The sequence below is a fragment of the Necator americanus genome, chromosome III, assembly GCF_031761385.1.
Source record: "Necator americanus strain Aroian chromosome III, whole genome shotgun sequence".
In the NCBI taxonomy this organism is placed as follows: Eukaryota; Metazoa; Nematoda; class Chromadorea; order Rhabditida; family Ancylostomatidae; genus Necator; species Necator americanus.
Genome location: NC_087373.1, coordinates 15,277,714 through 15,305,445, shown reverse-complemented (window position 1 = coordinate 15,305,445; position 27,732 = coordinate 15,277,714). Strand labels below are relative to the sequence as shown.

General features: G+C 42.1%; 2 protein-coding genes across 4 annotated transcripts; both read right to left on the bottom strand.

Annotated features, from left to right (window-relative positions):
- Positions 1 to 1,480: 1,480 nt before the first annotated feature.
- RB195_009671 (uncharacterized protein) lies at positions 1,481 to 14,955 on the bottom strand (the record flags this gene model as incomplete). Of its 2 annotated transcripts, XM_064190322.1 has the most annotated exons (14): positions 1,481 to 1,534; positions 2,122 to 2,211; positions 2,271 to 2,367; positions 4,589 to 4,739; positions 4,799 to 4,889; positions 4,954 to 5,014; positions 5,489 to 5,578; positions 5,633 to 5,716; positions 5,788 to 5,853; positions 9,395 to 9,490; positions 9,543 to 9,694; positions 9,747 to 9,804; positions 9,869 to 9,901; positions 14,855 to 14,955. In XM_064190322.1, 14 exons carry the CDS (start codon positions 14,953 to 14,955, stop codon positions 1,481 to 1,483), a joined length of 1,224 nt encoding a protein of 407 aa, XP_064047904.1. The 2 variants fall into 2 exon arrangements, with proteins under 2 accessions (XP_064047904.1, XP_064047905.1); XM_064190321.1 differs by lacking the exons at positions 9,869 to 9,901; positions 14,855 to 14,955 and having other exon boundaries at positions 2,128 to 2,211; positions 9,747 to 9,785.
- On the bottom strand, positions 14,351 to 23,028 carry RB195_009670 (uncharacterized protein; the record flags this gene model as incomplete). Of its 2 annotated transcripts, XM_064190319.1 has the most annotated exons (12): positions 14,351 to 14,476; positions 14,594 to 14,702; positions 14,855 to 14,957; positions 15,590 to 15,800; positions 16,126 to 16,188; positions 17,851 to 17,967; positions 21,487 to 21,579; positions 22,059 to 22,175; positions 22,230 to 22,354; positions 22,417 to 22,501; positions 22,808 to 22,848; positions 22,974 to 23,028. In XM_064190319.1, 12 exons carry the CDS (start codon positions 23,026 to 23,028, stop codon positions 14,351 to 14,353), a joined length of 1,245 nt encoding a protein of 414 aa, XP_064047902.1. The 2 variants fall into 2 exon arrangements, with proteins under 2 accessions (XP_064047902.1, XP_064047903.1); XM_064190320.1 differs by lacking the exons at positions 14,351 to 14,476; positions 14,594 to 14,702; positions 14,855 to 14,957; ... (1 more) ...; positions 16,126 to 16,188; positions 17,851 to 17,967 and having other exon boundaries at positions 21,475 to 21,579.
- Between the last annotated feature and the right edge of the window lie 4,704 nt (positions 23,029 to 27,732).

Genomic DNA, 27,732 nt, shown 5'->3' with positions numbered 1-27,732 from the left:
ATTCACTTCTTCCTTTTCTTCCCTCTCCTCTTCTTTTGTTTCTTGGTGTAGTTTCTTCAGTCATTTTCCTTCCTAATTGTTTCAAATTATCACTGCTGTTTTTACAAATAAGAACTGTGTAGAATTCTCGTCACCCTTCATTTATGTTCAAACATTATTGTCTCTCTGTGGCGCCGAATCGCCAGAGGACTCAACTATCGAAGGTGTGAGATGCCTGGCAGACCGTGCCTGGGCCGCGATAACCATTCCAGCTATAGAATATCGCCTGCTCTATAAGAGGGCGGAGTCAGTGTTGAAATTTTGAAGTTTGTAAATAAAAGTGAATTCAACATCATTCGAAAGAGCGTCTCTTTGTGAGAAGAACTGGGTATTTGATGTATTGAAAAAATTCATAGAGGCTGCAAAAATTTCTGTTTTGTGAAAACAGACGAAAATTTCTCCAATTTGGTCACTCGAAAACCATGACCAACTGTCATCCAATGCTGGCGCCTAATTCATTTCTCGAAAAAGAAAGGAGAGTTCTAAGCAAGTACTGAATCGCGAGACTTAAACGTCAATTCTAAGCCGTTGACAGCTGCTCAAAAATTGGACCAAATAACGAAATAGAGTAATGTTGTAAGTTTGACACTGGAAAAACTAGACATTTTCAAAGCTAGAAGCTTACAATATAAACTATTGTCAAGTGCAAGTTGTTTGCTGAAAAATTTCCGAGGAGATTTTTCACAGTTTGGAAAGTATGGCTTTTTATTAATCTTCGATGGAACACTTTCGTGAATTTCTTAAGAGAATGGAAATTTCGAACCAACATATGATGTGAGGTATCAAAATGCTCTAAATAACCTCCTGATTACGGATGTAATAAACATTTTGTCCAATTTCGAGAAATAAGCGGAAACCCTCTGAACATCCCTTCCTTCCATGCAGATGTATCCGCGAGATATGCCAATGGCAGGATTGCGGAGGTGTGAAAGTAATTAACGAGACTTGAGGAAACTTTGCCCGTTTTCAGGCCACACATTTGTCAAAGGTAAATTCTCGAGGTATATTTGAAATCAGCAGCTCATTTACTTTCGAATAGTACTTTCAAAATTTAATTTTGACCCCTTCCAAGAATTCCGACGGTTTGCGACGGATTTTGGGACACAAGTTAGTAGCGGTGTTGTACTCCGAAGCCAGTCTTTTCAATTTCAAATGGAATCACTCAGCTTGTCTTTTGCTATGTTTACCTTACTGCAAATAATAGTTGCTAAGGCCCAAAATTTTATATACTTCGAGTCGAAAATCGAAAATGTCTTATCACCCAGGAAAACTTGGATTTTCTAGGACTCGCTACGGACTTAGTGGATCGAAGTGAGGAATTAAGAACAGAATGTGGGGAGATTGCTATGCACTTGTTATACATTCAGATATTGATTTTTAATGCAACAGAGTCATAAAAACTTTGAGAATTGTATTTCGTTTCCTTCTTCTAACCAGACTCTTAGCCCATCGCCAAGAGATTCCCTTCAAAAGACTTCACTTCGTCAAGCGAACTCTGAAATCTTTGGAGATTATTATGTATGCATTTCTATAGACGTGTGGGTCAAAGTAGCATTTTTCTAAGGACCGATTTGCCGATTAGCTGTCTAAGAAACATCATTTTCTTCTTTGAAGACTTCACTCAACGTTCCTGCCCCCTTTTTCAGTGCTGAAAATTAGGTGTTCTCTGAATGGGCAGTATTTTAAGTCAGCTTATGCTCTCAACTTTTTCTCTCGTTCTTAGTTGCCACTCCTTCAATTCCCTATTCCTCTGTAAGCTTCAGAACTCCAGAACTCTTCAGAACTATTCTTATATAACAAATAAAAACTGCTTTAAAAAATATTTCGAACTAAACGTCAGTAACTCCTAGTGCTCAATTTCCATATTAAATGATCCTAAATACGGTTGGCGCGAAATATGTTGAACCGCATGACCGCGTTACGTTCCCCACAACATTTCCCCCCTTCACACCCCCCCCCCTCAACCAAAAAAAAAAAAAACGTTTCGTTATTCTTTCTTAGAATCCGTCTGCATGTACTGCTATGTTCAACATAATCCAAGTTAATAGATTTTAATTAATGGCTAAGTACGGAATCATCCACATCTACTTCCTCCTCCATTTTCATTGACGCCAGGTTTGATTCGCCAAGTTCACCCACATATTGTGCCTTTCTCATTACTCGAGTATTTTGCTGGAAAATTTTGATAATGATGTTCTGGAAATGTTGACTTGAAAAGAGTAACTCCGTACCTGCCAATCAAAAGGCTCGTGCAGAGTTATACCAAGTTTTTCGGCGGCTTGATCTATTAGGGCATTGAAGACGTGATATTGCGGTCTTTCAGAAAATCTAAAAGTGTTGGGACACGTCCTTGCTTGAATGTTGGAATGGAGAGCCTCTCGAAGCCAGGCGCAAAGCAAGCAACTATCTTTTTTTTCAGATATTGTATACTATGTTATGCTATGCTTCGATGACATGCTTCGTTTCGGCATCGCTAAGCTTGTCAGACCCTCGGAAGTCAAAGGGTAATCTTGTTTTCTTCTTTATTTCTTTTCCTAGTTTTTCTAACGCCTCATCCACAATAAGTTGTAACCTAATAAGGGAATCATTTCTGAAGCAGGAAAAAAGAGACTATAATCTTCTATTGTTACCTAAAAACCCTTTCCGTGATGGATGAATGGATGTAGAATTACTTCATCAATATGTAGCAGTTAGGCTCCTCTATTCTAGTCCTACAAATCGAAACCCACCATGTGCTTCATCCAGAGCTACCACCGTCGTCACAGCTATGTACTCTAACTTTCTATCCATTTTTGGATTCTCAGGATTTCTCAACACCGTCTGCGAATAGTTTGAGGTTTATTAATGTGTGTAACGCCTTAAAATGACATACGGGGCACAACGATGCCAAGTTTCTGATCTCGGAGTCTGTTGCACCGGAAAGATGAGGGACTTGGTTAACACTGGTACGGCAGCGTACCACCGATCATGCAGTCACAATTGAACCTCTTACCGACCGCGCTACACACACCCAGAAGGAAGCATGTCGTGTCCGGCACGACTTACCCAGCCAACCGGCCGCATTCTCGCGCGCCGCTTAGGAAACATTGCCAATGGCAATGTATTACGGTAGCGTTCCCACGCGGCCGCCATACATAAGGACTGGCACCGAGCAGTCAGGGTTCCTGTTTTCCTTTCGCCACTCTTCCGATCTCGGTCCAGTCTCTTATCCGCATTGATCGTGGTGTCGTGTTGCATCGTGTTGTATTCCGCCTCGTTCGATAACTGCACCACACCACCGCAACCACTTAAACCCTCTGACTGACTGCTCCCGGGGTCCAAACCGCAACCCTTATCCATTCGCCGCCGAGAACCACTTAACCATCTAGCCATGAGTGGCCCCTTTGTTGATCCACCGTATGTCGTGTATATTATTGCCAGCCCGTGTCGTGTATTGGTGTCTTAAGGATAAACCCTATTGTATAACCCTTTAGCCACATTGCACCTTAGGGAATAGGATGGTGTCATGGGGCAGCCCCGAGGGCCCCAAAAGGGGGAATCGGGGCAGGGGGGAAGGGGCCCTCGAAGCGAGCCAGCAGGGTTCGGAGGGGCTAGTCCAGCGCAGGGCCCCTCCGGATCCGGGCAGTCGGCCCTGGGCCCCCCCACCGATGCCCGCCGCTCCTCTTCGGAGCGGACCCGGGGCACGACAGAGCACTAAGGCGTATCTCCACTGGGATTAATCAATGTACACCATTTCTGCCCATTCCATTGCTGTCGATTGTTCGAAACCGCCATAGAACCAACCAAGACTTTCATCTCATAGAGATAAATTGACTAAATCGATAGATAAATCGTTGGTATACCTCAGCTAGCCTCCGCAAGTCATTGTAATGGCCAGTGAACCAACGGAAGGGTGTAGTGTAGCTGTTAGAGGCTCCGTTTCCTGCGCGATAGATCGGAGGTTCGAATCCGCCCTAGTGCTCATCAAGCCTTTTATCGACCTCTAGGGTCGATATATTGGTGCCAGACTTGCCTGGGAGGATAAAAACACTGACAACACCGCAAGTCATTGTATGGGCTAGTTACACGTTCGTAAACTTCAAACGATTATGAATTGAAGTGAACGTGGGGCGCATTCCAAGCGGATTGATTAACGACAGACACTTTATCCTTTTATCCTTTATGAACCCCAACATTTCCGAAATGCACTCGAATGCGCCGGCGCATCTGAGGGGGACTGATATGCCAGGGAATTTACCCCCTATTCTTCCATTGCCTACAGCAAATTCCTAAAAAGACTCGTTGCACTCCTATTGGTTTTGTTATACATTGCAGAACCTCTCTTTTCTAACGGCACAATTGGTAGTCCCCACGTCTGAATTTGGGCCCTTCTGATCCTTCTTCAGAGCAAGATAGACATCTCCCAAGATTTCCCAGGTCCTGATAAAGACAGCAACGCCGATACCCCAATCTTAACATTTGAGTCGGGATGTCAAACAGAAAAGGTCACCACAGAGGCGGGGATTTGAGAGGATTTTGTGAATCGATGAAGAATACGGTAGTCGCATACGTCATTCCATCAATCTTCGACAAAATGAGATCGAATTCAGATGGCATTCCTTCCATGAACGCTGCACGATGTTCAGTACGGATCAAACGCTTTTGCTCGGCGATTTTTTGATGTTCCTTGTGACCGTCTATTTTGCACCAAGGAAGTGGACCTAAGCACGTAATATTTCACATGGCTCACTCGAATTCCAAGAAATTTCGGCAAACTAACCTTTTAACAGTTCTGCCGCCATGTAGAACCAGCTTTCTAGGTCGTCCTTTGGCGCTTGATCCTTGTGCTCATGACTTGCAAGTGAGGTATACTGAGGAACAGGTTTTTTCTAAGTATACTATTTAGTCTAACATATCCAAAAAGGACGATTCTACCTGAAATGTCCCAAGTAGAGCAGCTGCCTCTCGAGCAGGGATAATCGCTCCATTGGTCTCTCTGAAAAGCTGTGGGACTAGCAAGAAATTGACATTTTGGGAACTTCGATTGAAGCGCTTGGAAAACAAGGATCCCAGGTAGAGTTGGGAAATCCCGAAAAAAACTCTTTGTTCTTAGGTGTTTTCCTAATTCACAGCGTGAGCACGTTTAATGTTTTCAACACATCTACGTTAACGAGCCCACAAAAACCACGACCACGACCTTGACGTAAACATTAAATGGTCGTTGTGAGAAACATCGTCGACATACCCGCAAATGTTTACGCCATAAAAGTTACTATAAGATGCTCGTTAGTTTCGCCAACATCGTTTTCGAACGTTCGCTAGGACCCAGTTTTCAGAAAGAGGAAAGAGGGATCGAAAAAAGTGGCTGTAGAGCAGACTATTCTACAAGACGTTCTACACTAGGTTGCACTCTCTACCGCTGAAAATAACATTTCGAAGGAAACACCGAGAAAAAGATTGGTAAGCTCACTTGAATTTCCTGGCAAAACCAAAATCAAGCATATATATTACACCGCTTTCGTTCCCAAGACCAATACAAAAATTAGGAGCCTTCACATCACTGAAATTAATAGTAACAATAAGTTCGTCCTATAAATTCTGTGGCAATCCTAACCGGCACAGCCATCCTGCATCGTGTAGAACTTCTAGTCTCCGCAGAGTTTGCTGTAGAACTCGTAATGCAGTAGGAACCGAAAACCTAGAATATTGATCGAAAAAAAACTTGATAAATTGCTCTTCCCTTGTTAGAAAAAAACAACAAAGATTAACCTTTTATCGATCAGGCTCCGTCTCAATTTTCCCAAGTCAGGACCGACTAATTGCATTACGCAATATCTGAAGGATTATAATTTAAACAAGGGGAACACACAAGCGTCGTTCACTTCCAAACACATATGCCTTCCTCATGAATCTCATCTGCACCTGATGTAATTTCATTTATTTGGGGCTCTGCGTTTCTTTCTCGCCACATATTTTGATGAGAACAGCATGGTGACTTCTGTGTGATGAAAACGTTGTTGGCAACCGGTGAATCTCACTTCATACGGCTTTACGAACTACATAAGGAGTTCATGACAATCGTCCCGTTCTAGGAATTCATCAGTCCTCTTCGTTGCTGAGTTTTGCCATTGAAGGCATGAAAATGGATACGGAGTAGACAAGAAGAGAGCACTTTCTTCTACTGAATGTGATTATTTATTGGCCACTTGCATCCATACGGTCACCGGCCATCTTACTCAGTTAATCGGCTTCTTCAAAGCAAGCGAATGTGCCGGGAATAATTTGCAGAACTTACTAGCAAGCAGAGGATGTACCATGCAGATGGATGCGCGCTTCTTCGCCCAACTGGACTCATTCTAAATCCCGAGCACTTCAGTCCCCTGAATAAAGTATCTGGCGTATGACCATCTTTTTAAGATGCACCAACACATTCGACTCCAAGTTGGAATTATTTGAGGTTCATGAACGCGTATAAAAAGGATAAAGGATAAAGTCGCTGGCATATCAATCCCTTCGGGATGCACCAACGCGTTTTACTGCAATTCGTAATCGTTGAGGTTTTGGAACGTCTGTTGGCTATACAATGACTTGCGGGGGCCAGCCGATGATCAAGTCAGTGTTTCTATCCCTCAGGCAAGTTTGGTACCAATTTATAGACCTTGGAGGGATGAAAGGTTGGTTTGCACTAGGGCAGTTTCGAACTCTGGACCGTGTAGCTACAACGGACCTCTAACCGACTGCGCTACACCCCGTATATGTCTTCACAAAGATTTGCAGAGCAGCCATTGCGTGAAGTCAGTTATTTCATCTTCTTTGGCAGCAATTCATGGACACCAGGGATGAACCTGCCGCGTAACAAATTGTATCTCAGATACTCGGTTGTAGATTTGTTTTTCTCTTTTTTTAGGACTTCTGGGCGTGATCACGCTCATGCTCGTAAACAACACCTCTTGGTCTAATTTGACTTGAACGGCTGGGACACGTTATGGTCTAACGTAGTTTATCCACGTCTTCGCCAAACTTAGTCGTCCTCGAACATACTTGGTTGCATCCTGTATTCTCTCTTCCGCTAGAGCTCGCACAGAATCTGTCTATCGCATCAAGAAGGCTTATAGGCGTCACCCCACGAATCTGAGGTGGTACGGATTTGAGGTGGAGCATTCGTATACGGGATCGTAGATTATGGAGAGAGGGCTGATTCCATCCATTTCTTCTTAATTGCCGTAAAAAACGGTCCGGAAAATACGACGCCGAGCGTTCCGGCGCGCTATTTTCTACAAGGAGTTGGACTGGAGCGCGCCAGCCTTGTGCGTCTTCCGGGCCGTTTTTTTACGGCAATTAGAGAGAAATGGACGGAATCACCCTCTTCTCCATAATCTACTATCCCGTATAAGAATACTCCATCTGAAATCTGCACCACCTCAGATTCGTAAAGTGATGCCTTTATGATTTGAGAAGGCGAGCGCGTCTATTCGCAGATCTCCTCTGCACTAAACAGAAATTGAATTTTTTGTAGTCACTTGTGAGGGATGTGTTTGATTTTTGATTCAAAAAATTATCTCCTGGTAAAATATTCTTAGTTCTACCTTGTTTTGTAGGGTTCAGCCTTCCATTGCCATGGGAATTGTTCCCAATGTACGTATTCATTGGAGATATAGCGCTAGACTGAATTTCTTTCAGTTATGACTGGCTCAAAGTATATCAAGTTGAGTAAAAGATAGGTGGTTTCCGATGAACTTCACTTTTTTAAGAGTACGGTCAATTGCTACCTTTCTTCCTGATGTTTGCCGTTGTGCTATTTCCTTTGTTATGTTTGTTAGTTTTTAAATTCTCATCTTAGCGTACTTTTTAATTTTTAATCCTCTAGTGTTTGTTGCCGTAACAATAATATTGTTGTTACAATAACATAACCTGATCAATAAATGTGTATCAATTGAATGATCAATATCATTATATGATCAATAACTGCTCAGAATAGAGCTCCAAGGATGTCTGAGTCATTTATGGAATCAGAATCGATTGCGCTGTGGGCTGTACCAGAACGATTTGGTATTGATGAGTTTTTCATCTCAAGCGTTAGTTAGGCAGTGATAATCCCAATCACACATCAAAATTTTCGAATTCGACTGCAGTTGAGATGTATGCATATAATATTGGAACTAGTCTTCGTCATTCTAATCATTTCATTAATTTTTCCTTTCACACTTGTGCCGATCTCGTGTTTATCTTTATTCCCGTCGCTCACTGCTCTTGAGCGGTGCTCTCGTTGGTCGCTGTGGTTGAATATTCATAGAAATGTTACATTCCGTTGTCTGCGGTGGCTTCTCGCACCATCCAAATGACGCCAGTTTCGTTTTATAGTCGGGTCAAAACGATCTGAAGTTTTGTGCAGTCGCATAAACAGCGAGGATCGAAGAGGTGCGCTGGAGCATAGAGGTTGGGACCGAGGTGCGAAGATCGTCAACTGCAGCAATGACTGTGCTAACAAGGGTCCCTCGAAACTGTATCACCCCCTGAAATTGATGATTTCGTAAGTTAAGTAAGTTGGCTCAACAGAAGTAAGAAAAGTGCAGGTTATTTAGGTTAGCAGTACTCATAGTAATCTGTCCCACTTCGACTGCAACCGCTAGCCCCATTGCTCCCGCTTTGAGCGCAGCGGCTTGCGGAACTGCGCCAAACGTCGTGTCGTCTTGACCCGACTACAACGCCTGCAACCTGTCCGTATTCGAAAAAGCCACTGTCAGATAATGACTCTTTGCTATCAACACAGTAACCTCATAATACAGAAGTTAATAAGCTACTTGCTCATGGGAAATGCTCTTTGATATTGTTAAATGATGTTGTGTGCTTTGAGAAACATAGTCACAGCCACAGAGAAGTCAAAGTCTTGAAAAGATGATTTCGTGTTCATTCCTTTTCGCGCGATGTCGTTGGCGGTGATGACTGGATGCTGATAGCGATTTTATTTTTGAGAGGTTTGGTTTGTGAGCAGGTCATTCATGCAGGTTGCTACTATTGTGACATCAAGTAACTGTAGCTACTAAGCGCCTTCGCCAACGTCGCAATCAATTGTTAAAGTGCTCAGATCACCTGTAACAACTGCAGCAGTACGAACTGCTCGTCCATTAAATCATATAAATACAAAGTTACATCCATCTGCAAGTCCCAACAAGAAAATTTTGCTTTGATCGAATTCACATGTGGTTAGTGCAGTCAGAGGTATACGTTGTAGAAGTCGCCAAAAGTTTAGTATTTTATCTCCATTGTGACACTTTATAACGATAAGTTAGGCATTCCGTAACTAGCTTGACTTCATTTTGTCATTAACTATTGTAAGCGAAAAAGAGAAAGAGGACAGGACCCTTGGATACCTTACCTATATGTCCTCGTCCTTCCTGCAGCTATGAAAAGCGGGAATCCTACAGAACCTTTCACTGACATTAAAACAAGAACATCGAGCTTCAACACGGGTCTGAACATAGGTCTCAGATGTTCCCAATTACGTTTCATTCAATAAGGCTTACCTGATGTTTCCTTCTTGTCTCTCGCATTTCATGGCGTATTTTTGATTGGAATTTTCGACATCAGCGATTATAAATACATCTGAGAATGGCCCTGACGCAATGTTCCTCATCACTTTCCACCTCCCCACCTTATGTGTTACAATCATGCCAACCTGCAAACAACCTTCACCGTACACCTTAAAGTCAATTCTGTAATGAAATAACCTGTGGCATATCTGGATCATTTTTACACTTTGAACCCATTGAAGTAGTGAAAAATAATCTGAAAATGAGGAGTTCACGCAGATACTGAGCCTAGCGTAGTTCCCCGAAGAAAGCCGACTTACTTCTGTTCTACGAAAAGTAAAAAATGACCACACCTTAGTCCTCAACACACATTATGCCATATTTCTCATGGATAATGTGTGATAAAATGTTTTGGGTGACTACGTTGGCTAAATACATTTGGATAAGCCCTCTGTTTTTGCAAAAATTCTCACTGTATAGGTAGAATACTCTTTGTTCTGTAGTTTCTGTACGAGCGGGTTTTTGCAAATTTTTCATCGAATTTACTCTAATAATATTCAAGATTTCTCCCGTTCCAGAAAGGTTTCTTCTTCAATTACTTTATCTCGTAGTCCCCACTCGCTAGAGGGGTTCACCCGGTCAGTCGCGAGGCTACGTGCTTCCTACCCAGTTGGGAATAGAAGAGTAACCGTAAAAAAAAAACGGCAATGTACTTGCTTGAGACGTAAGTGGATTTAGGAGATAGACTCTCTGTTTCTACTGTGTCAGGATCGACATCGTATCGCCCACGCCGGTTTTACCAAAAACCTGGAATCAAGTGAATGGGCGGTGCAAGGGAGGCGGATTGGAGTCACCTCCAACAAATAACCTCCACCCGTCCACTCCGGAAGGGCTAAACGTTCTTCCAAAAATTAGAAACTGCAAACTGCCCATATGTTTTACAATTATATGCAAGTTACGGTAATAAGAAAGACTCTCCTGAATAAGAATGTCTTCGGAAGAAAGTCTGGTGTTATTTCGTCAGGAAAGACGGGGGTAAAAGAAGAGTCATTTAGGCTACCGAAACAAAAAAGGAGTAGGATGACGATCTGTACTTGCAGCTGACATAAGGCTGTATCGGAAGCGGCCTTTGAAGATCTGTTGATGCATGCCAAGAAGATTAAGTACGACGTCATCGGACTGACCGAGAAGTACTGTTCTTAGGAACCTGCGACGGCAGAAAAGTTATTGGAGTTGGTGTTCTCGTCAACACGAGTACGGCAAACAACATACATATACTACCCGAATTGAGCATCCATGGATAAGAAGATGTGGTCCAATTCCAGCTTTGAATATCTTACTATCCGCTTAAACCCCAACATCAGCAACGAGAAAAAAAAAGAAAAAGAAAAAAAAAGTCGAAGCTCGAAGAAGTAAGTCCTATGCACAACTAGAGAAGTCCTACAAAGAAGAACATACTTTCTGTAAGGTCAGTGTTGGTGATTTCAACGACAAAATTGATCCTAGAAGAAACCCTGAGGAACTTCTCATCGGAACCCACGCCCTAAATGGAACGGGGAGAAAGAGAAAAGCAGGATGAGAGGTATTTCGACTTTATCATTGCAGCAAAGAACATCTACGGAAACTATCAATTTTAAAAACCTGAAGTCCTAAAACTACCATTAACTGGTATTTCTTCGCAACGGTAGCCTTTGGGAAGATACCACAATAGACAACATCGACAAAAAATACTATCGGTTCCTCAAACACCTTCATGAGTGCACGAGAAAGGCTAGTTTTAAAACCGCTAAGAGACGCCCATATTCAGAAATGTTTCAACTAGAGCGTAGATCTGCACGAGTCGCAGGCAACCAGACACTCGCGTTCAAGCTCGCAAGACTTTGCTGAGAGGCGATAAAAGATTACTCACGGATAGAAGAGCAGTAATGTTAGCTGAGGGAGAGACGAGAAAGAGCATTCATTGTCCCTGTGGAAACTTCGCCAACCTAAGGCGAAGATGACTGTTCTCCGGGACCCAAATGGAACAGCCACTGTATTGTAAAGAGGAACGGAGAAAATCATCTACGACTTCTACTCTGATCTTTTGATAGACACGTCCACTTGCCCCTCACCATATGAAGGAAGACGAACATGTCATTCCAGAGGTTCTCCCGCCAAATGTACAGTACATGCTCTCACGACAACAAGAAATCGTACGGTACCCGGTCCCCAGAGGACACGATCTAAGCATCTGAAGAATCTTCCTAAAGTTCTTATCAACACTCTCTTTAAACGTTACCTGTCAGAGTGCAAAGTTCCCAAACAGTGGGAGACCAGGAAAACCGTGTTGTTGTATATGAGAGAGTACCAACATGACATCGGCAAATATCGCTCAATCCACCTACTACTCGTTATCTACAACTTTTTTTTACGGGAATGATCCATAACGGGATTGAAAATTAGATGAAGGACAATCATCTAAGAAGGAGGGTTTTGAAAAAGATTTACCATCACTGACTACATCTACACTGTTTCAAAACTCATCGGGGTATCGTGGGAGTACAAGATATCGATATTTCTCACCTTCATCGACTCAGTAGAGAGGGACGCGATCATGTAATCCTTGAACACCAAAAGCGTCCCTACCCTGTACATAAGGCGAAATCGAGAGGACATCGACGTGAGGGGAGTCCGACAGAATGATTCAATCTCACTTAAAATATTAAGGGCCGCTCTCGATTGCGCTTTGCTGTTTGCATCGTTCTGGTAACATCGAAAACCGGCCAAGCAGAACGAATCGTGACCGAGTTCGACGAAACATGTGAATGAACTTGCAAAAGACAGTGTTCATGAGTAAGGGAGGGGTCTAGGGTGCCCATACCCGCTCAACGGAACGAACATATCCGAATGCACCAGCTATTTTTATCTGGGTTGGAAAATAAATATGAAGAACGACCGGACCCCGACTTGGAGAGAAGGAAACGAGCGGCTTGCGGAACATATAAAAAGCATCGAGAATATAGAGAAGAGGACTAAGGACAACAGCTTCGTCCTCATATGTTTGGTACCACTCACTTCTTGCTTTAACCTATGCCTCAGAAACCTGGGTACTTCGCAAGCAGGAAGAAAATGCTGTGAGTGTCATTGAATGCACAATTGAAGGAGTGATGCTAGGAGTATCCTGCTTCACGAAATTGAGTGATGAGACGGAGGTTCTGTCCCACATTAGCGATCGAAGACTAAGAATGCTCCGCATTTGCCAAGTAAAGCAAAATAAAGTGGTCATAAGTGGCCTGAAACGTCGTAACGACAACCGTTGGACCAGAGACGTGAGCGATTGGATTCCACTCGATATTGAACACAGTACAGGAAAACTGCCGACCTGATGTTTCTGGCTCTCTAGGAAGTCCTTCAAAGAAAGATGTGATCCTCTTCGTGTTCCTCACGAAGGGAGAAACCACTGGGCGACTCTCGCACGTAATCGGGACAAATGGAGTTATTACCTGCGCCCGCCCGAGCAGATCGACCAACTATGAGACTCAATGTGATCTAGCTTCTTGTTTGAAATGAATTATTTGAAATGTTTGGAACAGAATAAACTACGCCAACATACTAAAGGCAGAGATGCCGCAGCTACAGCTTTCTCTAGAGCAAATACAATAAAGAGGGTATTCGACCAAATTCGGTCTTTTCGAGATCTTCTTCTGTGAAAATCATTGGAACTTTTCTATTCCTTAAGCTAACAAATACACTCAGCTTCAAACTAGCTGAAGGGGCAATGATGTAAACAGTAGCGGTCGAACTGGGACTCTTGCTTGTCGGACCGAGTTATGGCCCTTCCACGACACTGCGAGCGCAAGGGCTTCTGCAGTTCTATCACACTTCAGGTCTTCTTGATCAGACCGTACCATTAAGAAAGTCTCGCACGTAGTAGAGGTAAAGAAAAACATAAGTAGTAGCCACTCTTTCGTTTTATGCAGTCAAAAATAATAGGAGATTGTGGTAATCCAGATAATTTGCATTAATACTAAGACTATTACACATTAATTCTTCTGCCACTCCTACGCAGCTGAGCCAATTTTTCTGCACCGACTAAACCGAAAGATAGATACGTGATCAGTCTGGGAGGATAGGAACGCTGACCTGTTTTTTCAAATCTTTTTGTAGATTACGCACGCGTTCCTAAGCCTCTACAATCCCGATTAAGTTGGTTGAATTGGTGCATCCTGAGCGGATTAATTAATACCCTCTGTCCTTATTCACATACTGCGCATTGGCATGACCGATGTAGGGTCTCAAAAAAAAACTTCTCGCTTTGTTATGCTCTCTCCATCTGGTCGACCACGCATGCTACACTGTGAAGTTGACTTCAGTGCCGAGATCTGAAACTTATTCTTCTCCCATATTTCTAGATTTCAATTTCTATAGTGTTTCTTCCAGACATTTCTGGTCCATCGCAAACAATAGTGGTAATCAATGGATTATTTATTCGGAATGTGAAAAATCACTGAACGAAACCTGTACAAAAACAAGCAATTGCAGCATAAAATTGCATGAAAGTGAAAGTGGATTGGAATGAGGTGGTATAGAAATATGGTAAAGTGAAGGTAGTAAGTGCAGTGACTGATCCTGACGGAAAAAGGTTAAGCACGCAGCGGTCAACACTGTGAAAAAGCCATCCAATGATGTGTTAATTGAATATGCGTTCAATCATGGAAGCAGTAAATAATTCTCATTCAATCCTGAAGCTGTTTCACAGACGTATGGACATGGAGTTTGCCTCTCCAGTGCCATATACAACTATATTTTCGATTGCAAAAGCTTCACTGGAAGTCCTTATCATCGTAAGGTACGGTAACAGATTCGTCGATAGTAGGAGCCCTTCCGCCTCCACTCAGATTATTCTTCGTCTTTTCGGACAACTTCGCCATTTCCTCTTTTTTCAACTGCTTAAATGAAGAAATTTTTTTTTAAAAAGTGCAAATGAGCTGACAATTCTATCATTGCGAAAAGTTTTCTTTTATGAATCAACAACTGAGCAAAAATCAAAAAAAAAACAAGCAAACTTTTGTAGGAGAAATTAGTGGAAGAGCTGTATCTTCTTTTGTATTTCCACCTCTTTTAGTTCTCCTCGAGCCATTTTGAGCGAACTTCACCGTAGCAGAGCCCCTAACTCTGAAGTACCTCATCCTTAATTTTACTCAGAAGATCTCTTCTTCGTGATTCATCTTTTGAACAAGTTTCACGTTGAGACGCAACTTATACTTCCCGAAATTACTAGTTGCTTGTTACAAAACTATTAATTTGTTTTAGTAGTTGAATCAAACCTTTGCCTTAGACCAGTTGTTCCCTCAGCCTTCTCTACTACTTGAGATTCTTCGTCAAACTGGAATTCATGCATTGATCGAGATGGAGCTACACGAACCATTTCTAAACGAATAGTACATAGTTCCTAGTCTATCACTCGTTTGTGTATAGTAGGGTCAAAACGACATGAAGCACGCACGCAATTGCGTACGTTGCCTCTCTCAAGGCGCATCGGTGGAGCGTAGCGGCGAGGAGCGTGGTGAAACCCTTGCTGGCACCACCCATCGCTGCAGTTTGCGACGGTCTCAACTCTCAACTTCCAGCTGCTACCTACACCGCGTCGTTTCGAGCGCGTATGCAAACGCACCGCAACCACACTCGCGATTCATGTCGCCGTGACCCGACTATACACATGCGTTATATGTGCATTCAGTCATAGTGTTCTTCTCCATTTCATAATCGCTTGAAAATAAATTGCAGTAAACCATGTCATGGCTATTTTAAATTATTTGTCATATATTAGCGGGACTAACAGCACTGCTATTTTTAGCTTTTTTTTCCAAATAGTCTGAATTGTGACTGGAACTGTTTACTTATTCGTTTTCTCTCTTAAATCCTATGTGCATTCTATACGAATTACAGGCATACATCGAACTTTGCGCTAGTGCTGATGAATGAGTGAATAAATGAATGTTTGAATGAATGGGCGAATAAACGAGCAGCTATGTAAATGTAAATAAATAAAAATTAGAAACCTTGAGCAGTGTTTCTTTTGCTCCTTATTTGGACAACAACTGAAGTCGAAACCGTGGACGACGATAAATTTTCCGAAGATGTGGATTCCGTAGCCTTTGAGGTGCCCTCTTTTGTGGAATCCATTATACTTTCCTCTGAGTTTTGTCGACTTCTCGAAATTGGAGGGGAGCCCATGTGCAATGTTATTGGCAAAGACTCCAAATTATTTCCCTAAAAAAAGTAAAAATAGTGGTCACCTGGAAAATTTGCTAATTAAAAGATAAATAGTACTTCTTCCTTAGTAATTAATGTGACAGCTTAGCCGCTCTATCTAATTGCTGAGAAGATAGCACGTAAGGAAGAACAGCGCCTTTAAACCTACATGAAAAAACCACCCAACCTAAACCAGATGAACACAAGTTCGGCTCTGTCCACGTCTCTCAACTTTTCTTTGAGGAATTAGATCAGGCGCTACTTCAAACTTGGATAAATGACGAACTTATACTCGCTATTTCCTAGGGATACCTTACACAAAGAGTACATTTTGAAGAATTACCTTTTTCTTAAGTTCCAACTCATTCAGAAGCGTCAGATACTCATGTACGGTGAGATGGTAATCCTGAAATAGAAGACTTCACTCAGAAGAACGCATTCTTTGTTTTCTTTCACTTTGTAAAAAAAACAGTTGTACAAATGTTTCTTCTTCGTTTTCCTTGTCTTGTTTTTCTTCAGACTACTAACACATCGGTTTAACACAAGGGCAACATAATTTTACTGTGCTGGCGAAAAAAAGTGGAAAGTATAGACGAGATGGCGGTTTCCGAGCATTACTAATGAATGCACTCTTTTTTTTTTCTTTGAAAAGTAAACCCTTTTATTGCTGAGAAGAAAATACACAAGGAAGAGTGAACTTTACAAAACCACCAGTAAATATCTTTAATTTAAAAAGGCGTTCAAGATCTGGACAAATCTTCTGGAGGATATAAGAGTTACAGCGACACTTTAATACTACCCCAGTAGGTTCGCATCAGGTCCAGGAACGAAAAAAGCTAATCGCTAAGGGAACAAATACTAGTTAAAAGTGAAAATGATGAACTCAGAATTCACCCTACTTGTTTTTCAACTGAAATGCTTCTACTTCTGTTTTAAAGGCAGCGCATCACGAAACTAACGTAGTTGACAAACTTGTGAGAAAATACAGAGCTAGGTGTGTAGATTACGAATTTGGGTGTGTTCTTCTACTCAATTCCTACTACTCGTCTCGAAACACAGCGTGAGAGCGTCCTTTGTTCCTAAGAAGTCAGTTGGGACCCGCTCCTTGTACGCACTCCGGTCCCCTCAGGTTTACTAGGATACACGCCGAGGAAAACTTATTGATTGTCGACGTTCACGGACGCGGGCCGTGCATAAGGGTGAAGCGTTTACGCTTACCTCCTAAGAATAAATGCAATTTTCCACATCGCCGGTTTTAGGATGATTACGGAGAATTGAGGAGGGGGTAACCTGGTACTCGTAACCTACGCTCCAAGCTACATTTTCGCACACTCTTTCCTACTATGTCATTTTCGTGATATAATACCAGTTTATGCTGCTTGGCTGCTCACAAAAAAGACAGACTGTAATCATTCGAAACTCTGCGCTTAAATCTCCGAACACAAACCAGGATAGACTAGAAGTGTGAGAGCAAAAATGCTCTTTGAAGTTGTAACTGTGTTGATCTCCCTCTATTTACAAGAGAACACTCGCGGAAACTTCTGATGCCGTCCCTATCCTCCGTAATAGGTAGTGTTCATGACGTAGCTCCCGAGTATCGCAGCTAAAACGCGGAACACCCCTCCCGAATACAAAAAGTAGTAGATCAGTGGATCAACAGTGGACTGAGAGATGCCATTGAAAGTTCTGCTGTTAGTAGTTACCTGTTCGCTGGATTTCACTTGCACTTTAGCCTTATTCGGGTAGTCAATTCTATGCGTGTGACTAGTTGCCTCATCGGGAAAACTGATCATTTCTTCGCTCCTCATCCATTTATACTTGCTTGGGGTGTTTCACGATTTCCCTGTGGCACTTGTGAGCTACGTTCTGAACTTTACCAATTGGCTGATGAAACCCAGCAGCGAAAATTTCCGAATGCTGCCTTTGATCTTCTCCATCTTCATCAATCTACTAGGTATTTCTTACCGGCAAATACCGAAAACAACGCAATGTTTACATTGTTCTCTTGTTCTTTCTAAACGCCGATAGCCTTATGTAGTGTTTTCAGACAAATGCTAATTTTTTGCACCTTATCGAAGTCAACACCCTTGAAGATTTGTTTCAAGGTGAATCCGTCAGTGCTGCGTAGAATTTCGTGTTTGATCTCTTCGTAACTCACTTTCCCATCATGATTTGTGTCGAAAGCCTGTAAATGTTTACGTTTGTATGGGAATTACAGCTGCACATTATCAAACACCTCCACCGCATCCACGAGATGAGCGTATTAATGTGGATTTTTGTAGTAGTTTCACTGCTGATAATATTCGACGCATGGATGGGTAGTCCGCGATGAAAACAGTTTTTTTTTACTTGTAATTAATTGCTGACGTTCGGCATCGAAATGGAACCTCCTCGACATGAAATACGTCCATGATGAAGAGAAATCATTTTGAAGATAGTAAAAAGTAACTAAATTGCAACAACGAAATGTTGCATTACAATAAAACTGTAAACTGTTGAAAAGTTGAAATCGAAACCCCCTCTGTCAGATATATGTATAGAGAAGCTCTACAGAGAATTTCTTTATTGTGCATAACCGCAATAAGTGAATTTTTCTTCTTCTTTTTTCTTCGCAGATTGTCCGAGGTAAAGGTTTTTTTCTGAATTCGTTGCACAACCTTTACGCCACTACCAAGGAGGAAATCATCACTAATATATATTTAGTTCCGTAGTAAGCTTAGTTTAATATTTCGATGGATGCTATGGACGACTCTACATACAATGAGAAGCAGGGAAAGGTAAAATGTGCCGGATCAAGGTACCTATCGGTTGAACAACAACTAAAGTTATCTCTTTATCCTTATTTTGCGCAACAAAACAATCCACATTAAAGGCATCACTCCACGAATCTGATGTGGTACGGATTTCAGGTGGAGTATTCGTTTACGGGATAGTAGATTAGTGATGTGTAAGAAGTGAGAAGTGGTGATTCCGTCCATCTCTTTCTAATTGCCGTAGAAAACGGCCCAGAAGATACGGCTTCAGGCGTTCTGGCGCACTATTTCCTACAAGGAGTTCGACTGGAGCGCGCCAGCCTTGTGCGGCGCCGCCTCTTCCTGGCCATTTTCTACGGCAATTAGGAAGAAATGGACAGAATCACCCCTTCTCCATGATCTACTATCCCGTATACGAATACTCCACCTGAAATCTGCACCACCTCAGATTTGTGGGGTGATGCCTTTAAGATAGAATAGTAGCGTATGGGGAGAAGCGAGTAACCATCGATTATCATCGACAACTAGGTCAGAGGTTGAAAATACATTTCTAAACCCGATCTACGCCAAAGAAAGGTAAAGTTAAGGCAGACAAATGTTGTGAAGAAATTACCAAAATATACCAAGATTCAAGCAGTACTGTCAAAAAAGGAACAAACCTTTTTTCACGACAACGCGAAAGCTCACATTCTCACAAATTGAAGCATCTTTCGACTACTTGTTATCATTTTTTCACGCATCTCGCCAATTTTCTGCAGTTCCGCGTTTTTAGAAACAGTGTAGATACTTGAAGCGCTTTCGAAAAATTGACCAAACTATTTGGAAGCTCAGATTTTAACCATAATGGAGTAATCAATCTTGTTTTTTTGTTAGTAGAAGAACGTTGATTCCGGTGGTTTTTGTTGGATAAAGATCATGCGATAGTTGAGATACCTTATAACTTGATATATGCAATATTGTAGGCGAATTAGAGGCTTGGCAATGAGACACGGACTTGCTCCTACACTAGCTGTTGTTTCCATACATAAAAGGGGAAACCCCTACTTGAAAGCAAACTTCTTGCTTACTGTAGATATAAAGATGATTGTTGCATTGTATATTCAACGCAACCCAAAATGGAAACTTGCTTCGATCTCTTGAATGAGCAATCTCAGTACATTAGATTCACAAGGGAAAAACCTGAAGACAATTGTCTCCCGTTTCTCAATGTCTGTTTATTGGCACAGGGAAAATTGCAAAACAAAGTGCTGAGCATCATATGAAAACATTTTGCGCAAATCTGGAAAATCAAAAAATCAGTAATTGAAAATATGCTTAAGACAGCCGTAATGGTTTCATATGAAGCTCAAGTGCGCATTGCCTCCGCGTTAAAGTCATCACCTCACGAATCTGAGGTGGTACGGATTTCAGGTAGAGTATTCGTATAAGGGATCGTAGATTATGGAGAGAAGGGTGATCCCGTCCATTCCTTCTTAATCCTAATAAAAAACGGCCCGGACGATACGGTTTCGAGCGATCCGGCGCGCTATTTTCTACAACGAGTTCGATTGGAGCGCGCCAGCCTTGTGCACGCCCGCATCTTCCGGACGGTTTTTTGCGCCAATTAGAAAGAAATGGAAGGAATCACCTCTTCTCCATAATCTACTATCCCGCATAAGAATACTCCACTTGAAATCCGTACCACCTCAGATTCGTGGGGTTATGCCTTTAAATGTCTAGCCACGCCACAATAGTCAGTCTGATGGGTACCCAGCAAAAGGTTTCCATCCAAAACGGAGTCATGTAACAGAGCCCCGGTGCCTCACAGTAGAACAGACGGAAAGATCCCCTTCTGCCTTCGGATGATGACAACAATGCAGCGCGAGCAAGATTACCACAACTTATGTGAGAACCTGACTCCATCGTTTGTCCGAATGGAAGGCAAGGACTTTGTAGTATTGGAAGGTATTTATCTGATCACCTGTCAACTATGAGAGGCTGTGTACATTGGCGAAACAAGAAGAGCACTATGTACTTGAGCTTTTAGATGGGCTCGTAAAATCAAAAGCGTCAACGCCTTGAGGTCCTCATTGCAACATTGTCATGACAACACTCCATTCAGTATAGCAGTCACCGAACCCGAACCCGATGTTACAGACACTGGAAGCGTGTTACAAAACAGCCAAAAGTTCGATCATGAATCGTAAAGAACGTATCGCAGCGACCGACGAGCTGGAGCCTTACCAAGGTCTCCGCGAGTTTTCACCTGGGGGATCAGATGCAAGAAGCGTACCCATTTGTTATTACTAGCGCCGGAACTCTAACAAGCGGTGGTTCACTAACATCACTCCACGGCTATCAAGGTGAGCGCTATTGTGGTCTGCTGCTCCGGCGTTTTCTATGATATCTGCTGTCTGTTTGCTACTACACATACAACTACACATTATATGCTTGTGGGCTGAAGAGGCATTTTAGCAGATAGATTACACCTGTCTTTGGCTTTTTAGGCACTGAAAAAGGTGACGACGCCGAAGCGTTAGCCGGAATGAAGATCGATAACAATCTTAGTTTCGTAAAGATTAAATTCTTTACATGTAGTACAGAATTCAATCTAACAACAATTCAGTAACCTCACAAAGTAAAATTGACGAGAGAATTCTAGACTAGTAAGGTTGATGTACAATTACAAGCAATTAATTGATTTTGATAGAAATAAATCCACGGCCTAATTTCGCAGAGGAATCCATGTTACTAAAGTTAAGGAAGAATAGTAATTGCGAGATACCCTTTAGGAACAAAGCCATTCAACCATCAACATTTAGGAACAAAATGTCAACATGCAGTCTTCCATCACCATGTTGTCGTCTAATAGATATTTATGTTAGAGTTAGTTCTTTTTAAATAATTTATTTAACTGAATCCTGTTAGTACACCACAACCAACAACTCCACTAAAAAATTCTATTTTCCCACTGATAATCTCGTTCCTCCATTGGTGACTTGTCGAGTTCTCAGGTTAAGCATCAGTTCGGACATCTCATCTCCGCTTATCAAGCGATCTCCATTCTAAAGGCATGTCAGGGAATATTGGATGTATTCGTCTCTGGACGCGTTCAACTCGGCCGATGCGACGCGTTCGCGGCGAAGACGCATGACTGGTGGTCTGCGTCACTAGAGAAAGCGTCGATCGATGGGCCCCGCAGAGCATCAGCGTCCGCCTTCGCCGCATCGCGTCGCGTCAGTTTCGTTGAGTGCGCTCTGGGCGGCAATGAACAGTCGGATCAAAACGACACGAATCACGGTGCATTTGTGTACGCGCTCGAAACGGCGCGGTGGAGGCAGCAGTTGGAACCGTAATGGGACCATCCCAACCGCACCGATGGGTGGCGCCAGCAGGGGCTCCAGTGCGCTCCTAAGCGCTACGCTCTACCGCGCCGCCTCGATAGAAGCCGCGCACGCAATTGCACCGTGCTTCATGTCTTTCTGACCTTACTATGTCTAGTAACATACCCTATCATCGTTCTAGACAGAGAAACAAGGGATACCTGGTCAGATAAGGTGAACTCCTTAGAGCCTTCGTCCTTAAGGACTCCAAACTCGTTCTTTGCCAGCTGAAGAGCTTCATCCTCTGTTAGTTTTCCATCTTTGTTCACATCGTATTTCTATAAGAATTATCATATTAAATTCAGAAAAATAACGGAGAATTTGTATTTCACCTGTCGCAGTAAATCACCCTTCTTTTGAAGTGTCGATTTAAGAAGACCTCTCATCGGAATGCATTCATCTCCATCTAGCTCACTGTTGCGATCGACATCACCGGTCAAGAAGAGACGTTCCATTTCTATATTATTCTTGCTCCAAAGATGTTTAGTTGTGATTCGCGATACTAATTCGTAATCCTACCTGCTCTATCCAGATTCATCAAATTCAGCGCAAACACCGTGAATTCGCGGAAGTTAATCCCGCCATTGCTGTTGAGGTCATTGTCCTGAAGTTACATGAAGCTTCGAACAAGCCTTTTTCTTCACTTTTTGAAAAAAAAGAACGTTTGATAGAAAGTTTTTCAGAAACTAAACTATACAATACAAGGTTTTCGATTGCCAAAAAGCTTTTTTCTTTTTTTTCTACTTCGAAAAAAAGAGGAGATTAGAACGTAACCAGTTAAAGAATTCTTGTAATGTCGTATTACCTAAGTGAAAACAAAAATAAATTTGCTTCAGGAAAGCATGAACATGACGCTACGAACTTATCAAATAACACATTAAGAAAGCCCGAGGATGGTTCCTCGACTCACCTGGCAGCAAACTTGCAACCATGTGTCACCGGCTTCAGCAGCTGCAAATATGGTTTTAATAGAGGTATAGGGAAGATTGCAAAAGAATTTGTTTTCTTGTACCTTACAATAACCAAGGTAAAAAAGGAAATATGATAGGCTTTTTCTCAAGAGCATCTCAACTCACGAGGAAGCGGAGAAGCAAAGACAGTTGCCGCCAAACTTAGAAGAAGAAGGATCATTCTATCCAATTTGCACAAGGATAATGAATTGATGAGCAGTATACTGTAGATTACCTGAAGAACGCAAATAAAAATGTCATGCTTAAAACACACCGCCTTGACATGACAGCGCCAAACACAACGCAAAACAAGAGTCACAAAAAAAAACGAGTTCCTGCGAAGGTTGCGACACCGCAATAAACCTTCTGAAGTTGACTGCACAACGCAAATCACCGCTTGTGACTTCGTCGCACTAGCAATAAAAAAAGCACTGTTGCAGCGTTGGTTTCACTGAGAATGCACGGCCTTGATCTGATTGTTATATCAAACTTCAATTGCTGATGGCAAGAACAAGTGTAACCGAAGCAGCACGAGTCATCAGTATAAAAAAAACGGGTTACAGAAATAAATATGAACATTAATAACTAATATTATCATGATTATAGGGATGAGACTTTTGGCTGGGATTGCTGGTTGGTCGAACGGTTCGAAACTGCCCCAGGCTAACCAAGCACTTCATCCTCCGGTGTTGATAAATTGGCAGCATTCTTTACCAAGGCAAAAACACTGACTTGATACATCGCTCCTTTATTGGCTCTTTGATTACTTTTGGATGCATAAATAGCGTTCTAAGAACTGGAACACAAGGGAAAAAGGGAGAAAACCGATCTAGGCTCTAAAGCGCTTTCGTACAATACACCGAGCAATCGCAGCTAAACCTCCTACCACTGCGCTATGCCCAACGACCAACAATGGAATCAGCGAAGGATTCAATTCTGAGAGGTTCCATTTTTGCAGTGAAAGAACCGGACTATTACTTGAAATACGCATTTGCTTTCGAGATACAACTGAGCCTTCTTCACGCATGACAAATCTCTTCACGCTAACTGCAACCCTAGTTTCTTCCTTGACAAATGGAGCAAATAAAAGATACCGTATCACAAAGTTGACGATGTTAAGATCTTGTCACGACTAGATCAAAATAACGGTATAGTTTGTGAGTATAAGCGTGATCACGCGCAGTTCCATTTAGTTGGTCACAAAAAGCGTGAGAAACAACCTTGATTGCACCTGTGCCCCTTACTATGCAACTTGTTACACAATAGACAAATCTCGAAGAATTCTGCCGTCGATGAACTCTCGCAGTCCCACTAATATAACTCTAAAGAACGTGTGAAATCGGTCCACCTCCACAGGACGGATTGCGGCGGATTCTCATCGCCCCTACTACTCGTAATAAGTTGCATCGTAGCGGGAACTAGCGCAACCAAGGATCTTTCACCCGTCTTTTTGTAGATTTCATCTCATCTCTTTGGGAAAAAAGATTAGCAACTGTGAATACAATGTTAACGAAAATTATAACGTGGATTTGCAACAGATCTTTGCGTAACGCAGCAGTAATAATCCTGGTTGGAATGATTTGATGATACGTGATACTCTCTGTAGAAGGACCTGAGAGTTGTTTTACCACTAATTTACATTGAGTAAAATATTTTACTAGTGAGGAACTTCTTAGAGAAGCATTTGAAATTTTCGCATTATGGCGTCGAATTGACTCGAAACAGAAAAGTTCCTCATAATTTTTTCCGAATGAAATTAAAATAGATTGAAGGATTTTTGAGTTAAAGGCATCACCCCACGAATCTGAGGTGGTGCAGATTTCAGGTGGAGTATTCGTATACGGGATGGGAGACTACGGAGAGGGAGGTGGTTGTGAGCGGCGCCGCACAAGACTAGCGCGCTCCAATCGAACCTCTTGTACAAAATGGTGCGCCAAAACGAATGAAGCCGTATCTTCCGGGCCGTTTTTTACGGCAATTAGGAAGAAATGGACGGAATCACCCTCCTGTCCGTAGTCTCCCATCCTTTATACGAATACTCCACCTGAAATCTGCACCACCTCAGATTCGTGGGGTGATGCCTTTAACTCTGCACAAGTCCATATTTTATACTATTGTGTAGCTCTTACTCCACTATTATGTGGCAAACTGTCAAAAATGAAGATTTCGTCTGGCTGTAGTATTTGAAACGTTGAGCTACTGCGCTACACCCTACCCTTTTAAAATGGATGCATTTTTGCCGAAGCAAGGCCTGTCCATTCGACATTACAGTCAAGTCAAAGATTTGAGATATACACTTGCAAAATCTATGCTAATATAGGAATACATTGCTATCTACTGAAAAACGCCGAACTAGAGAGATTGACCACAAGGTAATTCCTTCAATAAACATCACAATTTTTCAGATCAACTGAACTCTGAGCAATTTTTTATTGTAGGTTTAGTGATGGGGTAGATTGTAGCGTAGTGGTGAGAGGAACCGAATGCAACTGCTGTGAGTGAGGTCAATGGGTCAAAGTTGTCGTAGTCCAGCCAACCGTTTCATCACTCCACGGTCAACAAATTTGTAGCAGGCGAGCAGGAGAGGGTAAAAGCATAGGTTTTACACATCGTTTGTCCCCCTCAAATCACTGCACACTATATACATGTACGCAAATCCCAAATAATTCTGGATTGAACTTGAACGTGTCGATAAATTCCAAATGGACTGATTAATCTCTACAACTCTTCATTTGTATACCTTAAGCAATAGTAAGTGAATATTGCATCTAAAATAGAGTAGAGAATTAGGCATCTACGCGTTAGTGATGAGCGTTTCGCTGCCAAAACAGCAATAAGCTTGCTTTCGCAAGGTTTTACAGCAAGCACTCTAATAGGAAAAACATGCACACCACGAAAGGGCATAACAAGCGACTGCGTAGGAAAATCGGGAATCGCTGCGAGATGATATCACTTCGCCGGGATCAAAACTGGAGCATATAGGCCGATATGCTTCAATCGAACTGAACTGGGTCAGATTACGTGGCGAAGAACAGTGAAGTATGTAGGTCTACGCTCGAAAACAAATCCACCTTTACGTTTGTGGTGTTTGAGAGCACTTGTTTACAACAAAGAGAAATTAGTATTCTAGAAAATAGACACTTCTCTTCTTTCTGATTAAGTAATATTCGACAGGCTATTTGTCAAGGGAGCAAACTGGAGTCTAAACAAGAAAATGGTGTTAAATGTGAGACCATGCACAAGCCTTTCCTCTGTTCACTCTGTTCACTTTCTCAAATCAATTCGAAAAATCAACTTAAAAATTTCAGAGTAGAGTAACACTGACCGTTTTAAAACAATGTAACAGTATGTAACAAGATTATCAACTGAATCGCAACAATAATTGTTTGCTTCTGCTTATTTCGGTGAGATATCGGAAATCTCAAAGTGGAAAATGTAAATGTGAATTTCAAGCAATCTTTTTTTACACTTGGAATTCGCCGAGTTTTCGATATCAGCTTTTACACATGCGCTATACTGCATCATGGGAAACTCCTCACTTAAATGAAATACTTCTTTGAAAGTTCAGCAATAGATAGAAACAATATGTAGCTGTTTGCACTTTCTTCCACCCATGTTTTAGCTAGGGGCTTTAACGACGTCACGGCAGTCAAAAGTTATGCATGTCAAGATAAACGCTGCTGTTATGCCTACGCCTACTTCTCCAACACGTTGTAGGGAACTTTTATATACTGATATTTTCTCTGTGGAAATGGTCTCTAATTCATTGACAATGAATCGAAAAAGCATTGTTCGATGAACGTCGTATGTGATTCTGAAGACGAATAGTTCTTTGGAAGGAACTCAAATACGGACACGACATCTTTGATGGATGTGACTGTTCTCGCCATTGACACTTTATTACAAAAACCCAACGCTTGAAATCTCAACAACATTTCTGATCCCTTAGGCTGCTGGACAACTCCTGCTCTCGGTAGGAATGAAATCCTCTATCACTTTATGCTTACTTCAATATTCCCAACTCATAAGAAATTTTCATAGAATAGTGATAGTCTTTCTGTGCAAAGGAACATTCTTTTCCTGACTATGAGAAAAAATCTCGTTCAAATGCGGACACATGTGATCGTGACTGACTGACTCTTACAATTTCCATCTTCTTCTATCTTTCACGTATCAAGTTACATTGGCAAACGACTTCAAACACATTTTTGCTCCCTTAGAGCGTTCAAAAATTGCGTGTGGCACCCGTGTTTCAGAGGCCATCGCGGGCAATTGGGAAAAGTTTTCAACCAGCAATAAACGCACCTCGGCAAAGCCTCATTGGTCACGTTATCGCCTCTGCGCAAAGCTAATCTGTGTAACTCAAGAAGGATACACAATTACAGGTGCTGCGTATCCTAGACAGGTAGGTGGATGCTGCGTAATGGGTAGAAAATTCTTCCATCGATTGCTGGGTCGCGATAATCACCGAAGAACATTTCGCACTCTCTTTACCAGCAGCCGCGCGGTGTTATCTGTCCTAAAAGTCGCTTGAGTGGTCGATTCCTTGACCAAGCACTATCCAGAGTTTTTCGTAACCGCAAGGAATAGACAATATTCAGAGTAGCGAGTAGCTAACAGCGAAGACTGTCTTTTCACAATTACTGGTATGGATTTAAAGACTGAAGAGCAAAGTTTCTCCCCAAAACGTGTGGTTTTTCCAGATGGAGGTACTGAAATTCTTTTTTATCATTTTCCATTTCTTCTATTTCTGAGCACAACTACCCTCCGGCAATCTCAATGGCTGCTCCCACATCCAGTGATTTCCCTCAAGTTAGCATCGATTCGTAAACCCCGATCAGTTATGGGGGAGGGCTCGCTCGCGTGTGGCGTCACGACAAGGTCG